Genomic DNA, 15,112 nt, shown 5'->3' on the forward strand with positions numbered 1-15,112 from the left:
TATTATGGTGAACAAGGAAATGTTGAACAGGTACTTTGGATCCGTCTTCACTAAGGAGGACACAAACAATCTTCCTGATATAGTAGCGGCCAGAGGATCTGGGGTGACAGAGGAACTGGAGGAAATCCACATTAGGCAGGAAATGGTGTTGGGTAGACTGATGGGACTGAAGGCTGATAAATCCACAGGGCCCGATGATCTGCATCCCAGGGTACTTAAGGAAGTGGCTCTAGAAATTGTGGACACATTGGAGATCATTTTCCAATGTTCTATAGTTTCAAGATCAGTTCCTGGGGATTGGAGGGTAGCTAATGTTATCCCACTTTTTAAGAAAGGCGAGAAAGAGAGAGAAAACAGGGAATTATAGACCAGTTAGCCTGACATCGGTGGTGGGGAAGATGATGAAATCAATCATAGAAGATGAAATAGCGGGAAGAAGAAAGGAAGAGGCGGAGACAGGGGACTGAGGGAGAGCTGGGAAGGGGAGGAGAAAGCCGGGACTACCTGAAATTAAAGAAGTCAATGTTCATATCGCTGGGGTGTAAACTGCCCAAGCGAAAGATGAGGTGCTGCTCCTCCAATTTACGGTAGGCTCACTCTGGTCATGGAGGAGGCCCAGGACAGAAAGGTCAGTGTACCTGGACTTTCAGAAAGCATTTGATAACGTCCCACATAGGAGATTAGTAGGCAAAATTAGGGCACATGGTATTGGGGGTAGAATGCTGATATGAATAGAAAATTGGTTGGCAGACAGGAAACAAAGAGTAGGGATTAACGGGCCCCTTTCAGAATGGCAGGCAGTGACTAGTGGGGTACCGCAAGTCTCGGTGCTGAGACCACAACTATTTACAATATACATCAATCATTTAGATGAAGGGATTCAAAGTAACATTAGCAAATTTGCAGATGACACAAAGCTGGGTGGCAGTGTGAACTGTGAGGAGGATTCTATGAGAATGCAGGGTGACTTGGACAGGTTGGGTGAGTGGGCAGATGCATGGCAGATGCAGTTTAATGTGGATATATGTGAGGTTATCCACTTTGGTAGCAAAAACAGAAAGGCAGATTATTATCTAAATGGTATCAAGTTGGGAAAAGGGGAAGTACAATGAGATCTGGGGGTCATTATACATCAGCCAATGAAAGTATGCACGCAGGTACAGCAGGCAGTGAAGAAAGCGAATGGCATGTTAGTCTTCATCACAAGAGGAGTTGAGTATAGGAGCAAATAGGAGGGGCTGTCCTATGCTGAGAGAATGGAGTTGCTGGACTGGTATACTCTGGAATTTAAAAGGATGAGAGGGAATCTTATTGAAACATATAAGATTATTAAGGGTTTGGACACGCTAGAGTCAGGAAACATATTCCCGATGTCGGGGGAGTCCAGAACCAGGTTTAAAACCACACACAGTTTAAGAATAAGGGGTAAGCCTTTTAGAACGGAGATGAGGAAAGACTTTTTCACACAGAGAGTTGTGAGTCTGTGGAAGTCTCTGCCTCAGAGGGCGGTGAGGCCGGTTCTCTGGATACTTTCAAGAGAGAGCTCTTAAAGATAGCAGAGTCAGGGGATATGGGGAGTAGGCAGGAACGGGGATCAGCCATGATCAGATCACATTGAATGGCGGTGCTGGCTTGAAGGGACGAATGGCCTACTCCTGCACCTATTGTCTATTGTCATTCATAGACTAAAATCTGAGAATTTGTACCATATTGATAAAGTGTACCTGATGATTTACGGTCATATATATCTTCATGTGGAATGTCAAACTAAGGCTCTGGCAATTAAATGTTCAAAGGCACTATTTGAAATGGACCAGAGGGCTTGTGTTGCCCTGGTCAACACAAGTTTTTTCAAAATAAAATAAAAGCCCAAATAAAAATTCACCTTGCAAGATTTATTTAATGGGTACCCCGGAGGAAAGGATATTTATTTGATTAATGTCTCGTTTGAAAGATAGTACATCTACTTTGATGGTCTGGATTATGTGCACAATTCTTTAAAGTGGGATTAGAGCCGAATTATTTTAATAATAAATTACTACATCTTTGCTATTGAGGCAGTGCAGCGTAGGTTCACGAGTTTAATCCCCGGGATGGTGGAACTGTCATATGAGGAAAGATTGGAAAGACGACTCGTATTCACTGGAATTTAGAAGGATGGGAGGGTATCTTATAGAAACGTATAAAATTATAAAAGGACAAGCTAGATGCAGGAAAAAAAAATCCCAATGATGGGGAAGTCCAGAAACAGGGGCCACAGTCCAAAAATAAAGGGGAGGCCATTTAAAACTGAGATGAGAAAAAACCTTTTCACCCAGAGAGTTGTCAATTTGTGGAATTATCTGCCATGGAAGGCAGAGGCCAAGTCACTGGATGAATTTAAAAGAAAGTTAGGTAGAGGTTGGGGCCGTGGAATTAAGGAATATGGGGAGAAGGCAGGCACAGGTTACTGATTATGGATGATCAGCCATGATCACAATGATTGGCGGTGCAGACTCGAAGGGCTAAATGGCCTCTTCCTGCACCTATTTTCTAATACATTCAATTAATTGATATCCTAATCTAAAATATGCAGTAAATCAGTAATGATTTAAACATTGATCCATTTATTCCGTGTAATGCGACACAGGCTGCCCTAATTAACTTTAAACATTTCTTTGCAAACACAGCTCCCAAATACTCACATCATCATTTTGTTGAGCTTCCTGCATGACAAATTCTCGTACCATGGAAGGATTATACTCAACCAAATAGGAAAATATATCAGTGGCTGCACTTCGCACCTGAACGTCATCCATACCCTGCAAATCAATATTTGCAAAGTTATTAAGGTACACAGCTACCATGTCATATTAAAGTTTGGAAAGAAAACAGTACTTTGACCAAGATGCCAATATCAGCCTTCAGCACTTCTCGTGCAGTTAAGTAGTGCAATATGGTGGAGTGGAGATATAGGTTAGTGGAGGAGTGGAAGAGCAGGCCAAATCCCCAATCTGCTTTCTGTATCGTCTTTGGGAAACATGCTGTCCTTTATCTTATTTAGCCTATTACTGCCCTCCAGAGATGCTGCCTGACCTGCTGAGTTACTCCTGCACTTTGTCTTCCATGCTAGATTCCAGCATCTGCAGTTCCTTGTGCTTCTATCCTTTATCTCAATTCCCAAGTTACATCCTCCCCGTGGATCGGTCTCACATTTCAATCATCCTTCCTTTCGCTGTCTAACCTTTTCATCACTCTACCTTCAGGCAGCACCTCTCCACAAATATGGAGACCAAAATCACACAGTACTCCAGATAGTACTCTGCCAGGACATCATTTCAACAGCATCTTTTTAGTTTAGTTTGTTTGGAGATACAGCGTGGAAACAGACCCTTCGGCCCACCGAGTACATGCCGACCAGCAATCCCCACACGCTAACAATATCCTCCATATTTACAATTTAACAAAGCCAATTAGCCTACAAACCTGTACGTCTTTGGAGTGTGGGAGGAAACTAGAGCACCCGGAGAAAACCCACGCAGGTCACGGGGAGAATGTACAAACTCTGTACAGACAGCACCCGTGGTCAGACTCGAACCCGGGTCTCTGGTGCTGCAAGGCAGCAACTCTGCCGCTGCACCATCGTGCCACCCCTGTCATCTCCTCACATCTTAGCTACAGTTTAAAATGTTATTCTCTTTTAACCACCAGCTTAAGTGATCCATCAAAATTTGCAATATTTAAAAATAATATTTTTTGCATCTTAAATATTTTTGAACATAGAAAATGCTTAAATTAGTCCACAGTTACGCATTTGTATTATTTTCTTGGTGGGAGTATTCTTAGTATATTTGTGGACACGGTGTTTGAGGGAACAGGAATCAATACCAGACATCGGATCAATGATAGAGCCCAGAAAACTTTGAGCATAGCTACGTAACTTAAGAGACAAATACAAAACATCCAGCATACTGAGAACATCCAGGACAGTGGATTGGAAAGTGGGTTTATGAACCCATTAAAAATAAGCCTGAATTGAACTTGTAAATAATCAGCCAGTTTTAATAAAAACAAAAAAAAGCCATGCTGGTATCATTCAGCAGATCAAACTCCATTAGATGTGATGAAGGGTCATTGGCCAGAAATGTTCATTCGGGACAGATGCTGCTTTCCAGCATTTTCCGTTTTAGTTCAGATTTTCAGCATCTGGAGGTTTCTTTGTCTTTTATCTTTCCTTGATATTTCACACCTCTTTGAGGGTATTTTAGAGTAACTAGGATGCCCTACAGAGGGCAGTAATCTCCAGATTCCCACTTTAGCCACATGCTAGTAGTTACAAAAGTAGGAAGACACAGCAGATGGAATGGTGATTGAGGTCTTGAAGGTCAGTCTAGATGAAGCGTCAATATCCCATTTCCCTCCACAGATGCTGCCTGACCTGCTGCTTTCCCTCCTTTGACAATAATGACTACTTCCAAGAAAGGCATTGCAATAATCCTGAGGATTTTAATTATCATAGAGATTGGATAAATCAAATTGGCAGAGGTTGCGTCGAGGGTAAGTGTATAGAATCAACTCAGACGGTTACTTAGAGTAATACATTAGGGAGCCAACCAGAGAGCAGTCTATTTTAGATCTGATATTGTGCAATGAGACAGGATTAATTAGTGATCTCATAGCAGAGAGTTTTCCATGAAAAAGTAATCAGAGCATGAGAGAATTTCAAATACAGATTGAGGGTGTGAATTGCAGACTGAAACTCATGTCCTCAATTTAAACAAAAAGGCATTAACAATGGTACGAGGTCAGAGATGGTTAGAGTAGACTCGAAAGATAAATTAAAAGGCAAGATAGTATACAAGAGGTGCAAAACATTTAAGGAAGTGTTTCATAAAACTCAGAAAAGTTACATGTGGAAAAGACACACTGTCATATTGAAAAAAACATATATACAATGTTGTGATTATCATTAGGAAATAGAAAAAAATAACAATAAAAACATTGGAGAAGGTAAAATATGAAAATACATTAACTGACAGCAATGTAGAGGCATATAAAATGAAAAAGTAAGTAAATAAAAATTAAGAAACTGCAGGTGCTGGAAATCTGGAAAAAAAAAAGTGGGCAAAGGGAAGGCAGATAGAATTGCATTCTGACATGTGTCTGTAAGTTAAACCAGGGCAAGACATGCACAGTATGTCTATGGTAGAGCCCTGGAGGTTGTTGTGGAACAGGAAGACCTGCAATTATTATTATGCCGCTATTAATAACACATTTAGAAAAATCACAACAATCAAAAGGGGGAACCAAAATGCTTCTAAAATGGAAATAGTGTTTGGCGAATTTGCTACAATTCTTTGAATATGCAGTACGGGACACTCGTAAATGTAGTGAATTTGGATTCCAGATGTCATTTGATAAGGTGTTTCATGGCAAGGACAAGTGAAAAGGGTTGAGAACAATATTTTGCCATCCTTTAACTCCTCCTTGAGATGTGTTCAAGTCTGTGGGTCAGGTGAGAGTAAAAATGGCCTTCCCATGGTTGCCCAGCATATCCATAGTCATCGTTTAACTCCTTGAGAAAGTTTAGCCTGATAAAACACTGTTAACTGTGGAAATGTACTTGTAGAAATGTACGTACTTTGATTAAAAACTCACCAAAATAACCTCAAGGGCTGGCAAAATGCCCATACTTGATAAAGTCTTGAAGAACGAATCTCTGTTTTGAGGTTGCAATGTTTGAGAAAATGCACAAAATTCTTTCAGAAAATTCACCTGAAACAAAAGCATATTATGTTTGGTTGATCAATTAATACAAATAGCAACACTCATTCCTCTCATCCACAACACAGAGTATTGTAGATACTGAAGATATTGTGGATACAGGGTCTGAAGAAGGGTCTCGACCCGAAACATCACCCATTTCTTCTTAGAGAAGCTGCCCGTCCCACTGAGTTATTCCAGCATTTTGCATCTATCTTCGGTGTAAACCAGCATCTGCAGTTCCTTGTGTTTAGGAAGGAACTGCAGATGCTGGAAAATCGAAGGTAGACAAAAGTGCTGGAGCAATTCAGCGGGTGCAGCATCATCTATGGAGCGATGGAAAAAGGCTTGATGTAGGGTGGGGAGAAGAAAGGAAAAAGAGGAGGAGCCCGAGGGCTGAGGGAGAGCTGCGAAGGGGAGGAGACAGCCAAGGGACACCGGAAATTGGTGAATTCAATGTTTATGCCACTAGGGTGTAGACTGCCCAAGCTGAATATGATTTTTTTATTTTTTATTTTTATTTTTTTATTTTTATGATACTGCCTGTAAGGGAAATTCATTTCGTTTACTCAAATTGAGACAATGACAATACATTTGAATACAATACAATGAGGTGTTGCTCCTCCAATTTCCGGCGGTCCTCACTCTGGCCATGGAGAAGGCCCAGGACAGAAAGGTCGGATTCGGAATGGGGAGTTGAAGTGCTGAGTCACCGGGAGATCAGGTTGGTGAATGCGGACTGAACTAAGGTGTTCGGCGAAACGATCGCCAAGCCTACGCTTGGTCTCGCCGATGTAGATCAGCTGACATCTAGAGCAGTGGATGCAATAGATGAGGTTGGAGGAGATGCAGGTGAACCTCTGTCGCACCTGGAGCGACTGCTTGGGTCCTTGAATGGAGTTGAGAGGGGAGGTAAAGCGACAAGTGTAGCATCTCTTGCAGTTGCAAGGGAAAGTGCCTGGGGAGGGAAGAATTGACCAGGGAGTTACAGAGGGTGCGGTCTTTGCGGAAAGCAAACAGGGGGAGATGGGAAGATGTGGCGAGTGGTGGGGTCACGTTGGAGGTGGCAAAAATAACGGAGGACTATTTGTTGTACGTGATGGCTAGCGGGGTGAAAGGTGAGGACTAGGGGGATTCTGCCCTTGTTACGAGTGAGGGGGTGAGGAGAGAGAGCAGTGTTCCTTCGTTCCATAGATGCTGCTGCACCTATTGAGTTTCTCCAGCACTTTTGTCTATCTGCAGTTCCTTGTTATACATGTCAAATCTGCTCAGGTCTCTCCAGACACAGTGGCAGTCTTAATTAAAAGTGACCTTTACTTCTTGCCAAAATAAATTAATTGGAAAAGGCCTGATAATGTTTTGACTCGCTGTAGACTTTTGCACTTGTTCAAGATAGAATCTTTCAGGTAGAGAGCTTGTAAACAAGAGATTTAAAAAAATGTAAACTAAACTTTACAAATATTTTTTAAAAAGGTCCATCTGACATGTAGCCATTTTCCCATTTAGCTGAAGCAGTGCTGTAGGCTTGAATTGCCAATGTTTAGCAATGAGCTCAGCAGTCATAATCAAGTGTCTTGATGCAACAGCAAAATAAACCAGCCAAATATTCAAATTAAACGTTTCAATGATCTGTAAAATTTTATCTGCACTGTAACCTTTTTCCATTTTACTGGAGCATAGCTGGAGGCAACACGTGGCAATTTTGATGAATGAACTCAAACAGTAAACAGCATCTTCAGTGTTATGCACTCAAAATCCGATGCATGCTGACATGGATGGGCTTGCATAAGGCAGGTTAGGAATATGAAATGTTATGAGAGATCTTCACTGTCTGCAAATGCTCCAGGCACTGCGAATAGAACAGTAAAGGACGTCCCACTGTACGAGGTAATTCAAGAGCTCTCCCGAGTTAAAAAAAAAAAAATCAGACTCGTGGTAAGCACGTAGAATGTATGTAGCGGGTACGTCGGAGCTCGGGACGTCTCTTAGCGGCTTGTAACGCCAACGGCAGGTACTCGGGAAACGCGGTGAGCTCGTGAAGACTCGTGAAGGTTTTTTTTTCAAAATGTCCACGAGAGCCCCGAGTACCTAAGAGCGGCTATTACCATAATTCTCCGAGTTCGAATCAGGGGACACTCGGGAGAACTCTTGAATGAACTCGTACAGTGGGACAGGCCCTTAACACATGGGAGGTTTGTTTTGTTAGATAGAATTTTGGGGCTTGTATATGTTTGAGTGGAAATGATTGCATCAGAGCCCTCAAAGCTCAATTCCCACTTTTTGTAGCCATAGGGAGAAGAAAAAAAAGGCTTGAAGTATATACAGAGAAATGGGAGGCAAGTGTATTTAATCTTCTTGGTTTGCAGATGGTATTAGTTTAGTTTAGTGATGAAGCATGGAAACAGGCCCTTTGGCCCAACGAGTCCATGCTGATCATTAGTCGCTCATTCACACTAGTTTTATGTTATCCTGCGTTCTCATCCACTTCCTGCATCTAGGGGCATTTATAGAGGCCAATTAACTGACAACCCCGCGCATATTTCGGATGTGGGAGGATACTGGAGCTCCGGGGGAAACTCACGCGGTCACAGGGAGAATGTGCAAACTCCGCATAGATAGCACCCGAGGTCAGGATCGAACCCAGGTCTCTGGCCCAATGAAGCTGCAACTCTACCAGCTGTGCCACTGTGCAGTCATATAATACTTCCACAGAATACATATATAAGAACACCATTATGTTCCCAAATATTATTTTGGGATTTGAGGAAGAGTCAGATACTCTCACCACACTGAAGCAGCATCTGGATGAGCCTTTAAATTGCCACGGAAAAGATATGGACCAGGTGCTGGCAAATGGGATTAGTACAGATGCGTACTTCATGGTAGGCATGGACATGGTCACAAGGGTTCTGTTTCTGTGTTGCATGGTTATTTATGACTGTAATATCCATTTATATTTTTGGCCCAAGAAATAAGTGCCAACCAAAAATGCAGTTACTGGTATACTCGAACTCTGTACATAACCCCAATGCCACTTACACACACACACACACAAAGCAATGTGCACACTTACCAGTTCCTGTCTTTTGTCATCATCTGTGCTATCATCCGTTAACTGTGCAAAAAGTTCTGTCAAGAACTTCTCATCTTCCTGGAAGTTGTTAAAAACAAATGCAAGATATACTAATAAGTTTGAGAGAAATCTACATCTAACCGACAGAACTGAGCCGTTTACACTGCAGGAGAAATGCTTTTTCAGCACGCAATAAGCCCACATACCCATGACCATTATAATGGGGAGAAATAGATTTATACTTCAAAAATATAATCATTGCAGAAATCGCGATTCTATCGCTCAATGGCACAAAATACATTTGGCTGTGGATGTATCGACAGTTATATTGATTTTCAATTAGATTACTATAGAAATACATTGAAGTAGTTATGGCAACAGACCAACAACTTTGAAGTTACAAGCTTGAAATGAATCTGGTGATTTGGGGAAAACAGCATTAAAACCAAATCACAAAATAACCACACAAGCAGCCAAATTACCATAAAATATTCACTAATGTTTTTTTTGGGAAAGAGAACTCCCCACCCTCACCTGGTTTGTTTATACATGAATGTGAAGTTTGTTTGAGACAATCAACAAAGTGAGCTGATAGACACACAAGTAAATGGGATTATGGTCATGTTACAAAGCTAATAAATGTTTCAAAAGCAATCAACTATGATTAGTAACTGTACTTGCTAATAGTTTTAAATATTCAATAAACATTGGAAAACCACTTGAAAGTGTACACTACTTAAATTTTGAATCTAATTAACTATGTCTCTCAATATTGTCATTATGATTTTAATAAAGTATAAAATATTCATATTATGTCTACGGCCTGTAAAACAAACCGCAACATGATTCTTGATTTTATTTCCTGCTACTACAGATCACTTTGTGACACCAGGGTAAAGTTCTCATAGGTAATTATGAAAGAAATTTAAGCTAGCGATGGGGGATTGAATTCCATTTTTACAAAACCATGAACTTGCATTGAAAAAATATAGGCAGGGATAGGTCACACAAGCCTGCTCCATCGCTCAGTTAGATCCTAGCCTCAAGTCCATTTCTCTTTCCAATTCCGTAGCATTCAAAACCCAACTGATCTCAACCATAAATGCACCATAGCCTACTGAGGAAAATAATTGACAAAATAATATTGGAATAGCTGAATTCTTATTTATACAAGATGCCCATTGATTATGTTGACATCTCCCAAACAATAGGAACAATAATATGTCTGCAATATCACGCAAAGGATGAAGTGTTTGATGCATTTCTCAAATTATATATATTTCAACAGAAATTAATACAAACGGCTACTATTTATTTGGTTCAGTAACAATCTTGGAATCACTGGTAGAGAAGCACCTTCGAAAGTTTAGGAACGAGCTGAAGAATGGAATTCACCTCTCGCTTGCCTCTCTGGCTAATAAATTAATGTCATAAACTTCCTGAACTTGGCTGAAATTTTAAAATTACTGAAACCAGCCGAAGGCACACAATCTAATGCACAACCGGAAACTCAAATAAAACCTTAAACATTTCAGAAGCAGATCAGGAACTGCAGCTTCAGTCATTAAAAATATTATGGTGAAAGAAATAAAAGATCTCTCATTTCATTGCTCCAAACATATATCCTTTTCTTTGGTGCAAAATCAAAATCAGGGTTCCCAAAGTTTCAAATACTTAAAACACCTCTATCAAGTCAGCACCACCCAAGGATTAAAATTTGAATTTCCCTTTTAAAGTTTGCTGTCTTTCATTGAGGTTCCTATCCTAGCACTTTAGTTACTTAATGAAAAAGCCACCACTAATAATTTACAATTTCAAAAACATTGAAGGGAATGAAATACGTCGGGGAGTAACCAGTTAAGAACACATACATACAATGTTGCTCAATTGGAGTGTTGTGTACAGTTCTGGTCATCCTGCTATAAGACGGATGCCATTAAACTGGAAAGGGTGCACTAAAGATTTTTGGGGGTGCAACCAGGTCTGGAATATGAGTTACAAGGAGAGGTTGGATAGGCTAAGCCCTTTTTACCCCATGGATCGTAGGCTTAGAGGTGACTTCATGGAGGTCGATATAATTATGAGAGGCAATAGATAATTTGGGGGGAGTGGAAGAATTAAATGAGGATGGTGCGTAAATGAAACAAGTTGCCAGAGGAAGTGGCAAGGGCGGTATAATTACATTATTTAAAAGGATACTCAGACAGATACATGGTAAGGAAGGATCTGGTACAGGCAAGTGGTTCAAGCTCGGTTAGGCAACTTGGTCGGCATGGACAAGTTGACCTAAAGGTTCTTTTTCTGTGCTGTATCACTCCACATTAAGATGTAGCCTTCCATTTCTGTAATTCAAAATTACATTGAATTAGAGTGACTGTGAATGTTAAGCAAATCAAAATTGCTATGGATTTTTGATAGGAGATAAACGCCATCCACAATCCCTGAGCTAAAGACACTATTTAGAAATATTATTGTATTGTGACATTATGTAGACACAATGGATTTTGGGAAACTGCCTTTCAGGGTCCCTACCTGGTCGGAGAGGCAGCTTTTCTCCGGGCTGCAGCTTCGACCCGTCCTCGCGGCCTACTAGTGGGCCTGGAGCGGCGTTTCCTGTCGCGGACCGCCCAGAACCCCGGCTTCGGCTGCGGCACAGCACTGGAGCGCTACGTGAAGTGGGCGATGCCTTGCCTGGGTCGCCGCGCTGGAGCTCCGGTGAGCTGAGACCGCCTGCTGCGGGCGGCGGCGCTGAACTTTACACTGGGAGCCTGGGATCTCGCGACGAGATTGGCAGTTGTGGAGCTCCAACCGGCGTGGCCTTGTCGGCTTCGGAAGCTGCGGCCTCCAGTACGGAGGCGGCCGTTCCAGGGTTCCCATGCCGCTGTGAGGACTCTCCCGACGCCGGAGCACCACCACCCGGCGAGAACGGCCAGGAACATCGGGCCTCCGTAGAGGTAACTGTGGAGGCCTCAATAGGCCCGACTATGGGTGAACTGGGGTTGGGGACTGGACTTTGTGCCTTCCCTCATGGTGGGAGCCATTGTGGGGGGATGTTCTTTGTGTTTAAGACACTCATTGGTGTTATGTCTGTATTTTTTCTTTGTGCGCTGCAAAATGGCAAAAAGCATTTCACTTCATTACACCTCGGTGTATGTGAATGTGACCAATAAAATACCTTTGATACCTTTGATACTTCAACAGTTGATTAAACTTATACTGTAAAAGGGGGATGAGGAGTTTTTTGGAGATTTCTTTCCCCCCAATTTGTATTGCAACACGCTGTTACATCCAGCTACATGAAACTGTTCACAAGAAAAATGAAATTTCTGGCAAGTCTGTTAAACTGTTGATAAAATCCAATCCAATTCAGAGGTCTGAAGCCAGTTTTCTTATTTAAATGCATTGCAAACTAATCAATACAAAAATTAAACTGATCTATCATTATTCTAAAAGAATTGTTTTCAAGATGACTTAAAACATTTCTCATCCAATTAAGTTTTTTTTACTGAAGTGTGAATGGTGGACAATCAATTTCAATGGTGCCAGTAATATATCCCCTAATTCTCTTAATATCCAGTAAACAATCTATAGTGAATAAACTGAATGGAGCCACGACAGCCCTTTGGAATAGATATTTCCAAAGATTTGACAAAAAGCCTCTCATGTCCCAAATGACCTAATCCTAATTCTGAAGCTGTGATCGCTGATTCCAGACACCTCAGCCAGGGGAAATAACCCTCCTAGAATCTCTCATGACAAAGCACTTAAATGTTCTAAGTTTCAATGGTCTTTTTTTAAAATTTTGCAATATTTGGTGACACCCTTTATGTGGCGACTCTTTGCATACCTTGAAGGTAGACAAAAATGCTGGAGAAACTCAGCGGGTGAGGCAGCATCTATGGAACGAAGGAATAGGTGACGTTTCGGGTCAAGGCCCTTCTTCAGACTGAAGCATTTTCTCCAGCATTTTTGTCTACCTTGGATTTTTCCAGCACCTGCAGTTTTTTCTTAAACTTTGCATACCTTGGGTACGCAAAACAAAGAATATCTTTGTGACTTGTCACATGTGACAATAAAGTATCATTCATTCATCTAAACTTTGAGAATATCGGCCAAATCAATGTCTCCTCAGGCATCAAACACACTCTCCTGTAATTAGACCAGTGAACTTTGATTGCACGTCCTCTTTTCATGTACTTATGCCTTACCGGGTCGCCTTGCGGTAATCTCCGGAGCACTGTGACCGCCGACAGCACCGCGGAGCCTGGGATCCGAGATCGCCAGTGTCAGGGGTTCGGCCGGCGCGGCCTGTGAACTTTGGTCGTTGCAGTCTTCGGGGGGGAAGCGGCTGCTTCAGTCCAGGCCGCTGATGGATGTTCACCGACGCCGATGGTCCAGCTCACGGCAGGGCCAAAGCTGAGGACAGATAGGCCCCGACCTAATTATGAGGGGGATATTTTTGGTGCCTTCCCTCACAGTGAATTCTGCTGTGGGGGGACGTTTCATGTTGATTTCTATAGTGTACTGTTTCTGTGTCTTTTTTCTCCTTTTTTTCTTTTTTTGATTTGTATGGATTTATTGCATTGATCTGTTCAATTAATTTAATCAATCTCTGTAAAGCACTTTGGTTCAAATACTGGTTTTGTTGAAAAGTGCTATATAAATAAATATTATTATTATTATTATTATTACATCCTTCCTTATGAGAGGATACAAAAACCATACATTTACCTTCAAATCGCATTATGCACCTACACATATTGGCTTCGGCGACTTACAAAAAGACGTGGGTCCCTTTGAAACATTAACACAACCCAACCTCTCATTCTAATTCCCAGCTTTTCTGTTTTGAGCACTGCACTAAAGTAGACAACATCACTACTCCTCGTTACGTTCCACGTGCATTCCCTTGCTCACTGGCAGCCCCATAGCTATTATATTATGCACATCCGCAGTGAACTCCAGCAGATTAGTCAAAAGTGATTTTTATTTTACTCAGTCCCATTATTCTTTGCAAGGCCATTCTTTTACTGCACCCATCAATAGAGATTCCAGCATTATTTGCGACTATAGACCTCAGGCAAACTGGTTGGTAATTCCCATTTTTCTTACTTCCTCCCTTAAATAACAGTGTCAATTTTGCTAACCTCCATTCTGCAGGTACAATGTCAGAATCTTTAGAAATTTGGAAGATGAGAACCATTATACCGACCTCTCTCAGAACTCTGGGACACTGGGACCTTAGATTTCTTAACTTTCAAGCTCACCAACTTCTACTACACTGTTGACACAAGGAACTGCAAATGCTGGAATCTGGTGTAGAATACAAAGTGCTGGAGGAACTCAGTGGGCCAGGTAGCATCTCCAGAGGATATGGATAGGTGATGTTTCTGGTCTGGATCCTTCTTCAGACTCACTAGTCCAACTCAGTTTTTGACAAGACCCCAGGATATTGGCAGTGTCAGATTCAGTGATGGTAATGCCATCCAATGTCTTAGCTGGATTTCCTCTTGCTGGGTTTCATCAATGCCTGGCATATGTGCAGAATGAATATTACATCACCTATCCATCTCAGCCTTGATATTGTCCCGGTCCTGCAACATTTGGATTAGCTTCCAAGTCTGAATAGTGCCGAACATCAACTGCAAACATCCCAACCTCTGATCTTATGATTGAAGGAAGATTATTCATGGAGCAACTGAAAATAGTTGAGCTGAGGCACTCTCATAGAGATGTCCTGTAGCTGAGATCAACCACCACAAACAACCATCTTCCTTTGTGCTAGTTATGAATCCAGCCAACCTCCACAATTTCCATTGTCTAGGTGTTAGCCAGGATTCCTTGATGCCATACTCAACTGAACGCTGCCTTGATGTCAAGGGCAATTACTCTCACTTCCCCTCTTTTATCCATGTTGAGTCAGAGGCTGTAATAAAGTCAGGAGCAGAGTGACTTCAGCAGAATCCAAACCGAGCTGCTGCAAACAGTATATTGGTAAACACGTGCCGCTTGATAACACTATTGATCATCCCTTCCATCACCTTGCTGGTGATCGAGACGAGATTAATTGAGCAGTAATTGACCGGGTTCAATTTGTCCTGCTTTTTGTGAACAGCTGGGGTTCAAACACCTTTCGGAGGTATTCTACAGGCCACAGCTTGCCAACTTGAGAAAGACCAGCATATCTGACTCTGCTTTCTGTACATTAACCAATTATTAATCTGTGTCAGTATATAACCCTATTACAGTGAGATCTGCCTTGTTGACCCATATCCCATTACAATTCCAGCAATTCCC

General features: G+C 41.8%; 1 protein-coding gene across 2 annotated transcripts in view; it reads right to left on the reverse strand.

Annotated features, from left to right (window-relative positions):
• The window catches only part of smek1 (SMEK homolog 1, suppressor of mek1 (Dictyostelium)), a 99,091-nt gene that overhangs the window by 25,035 nt on the left and 58,944 nt on the right, over positions 1-15,112 (reverse strand). For both annotated transcript variants that reach the window (XM_055640230.1, XM_055640229.1), the window contains exons 5-7: positions 8,816-8,893; positions 5,638-5,754; positions 2,685-2,801 (exon numbers count right to left, since the gene is read on the reverse strand). In XM_055640230.1, the coding sequence (XP_055496205.1) occupies positions 2,685-2,801; positions 5,638-5,754; positions 8,816-8,893 (312 nt within the window). The remainder of the gene's footprint in view (positions 1-2,684; positions 2,802-5,637; positions 5,755-8,815; positions 8,894-15,112) is intronic.

Source organism: Leucoraja erinacea, chromosome 9 (assembly GCF_028641065.1).
Source record: "Leucoraja erinacea ecotype New England chromosome 9, Leri_hhj_1, whole genome shotgun sequence".
NCBI classification, from domain to species: domain Eukaryota; kingdom Metazoa; phylum Chordata; class Chondrichthyes; order Rajiformes; family Rajidae; genus Leucoraja; species Leucoraja erinaceus.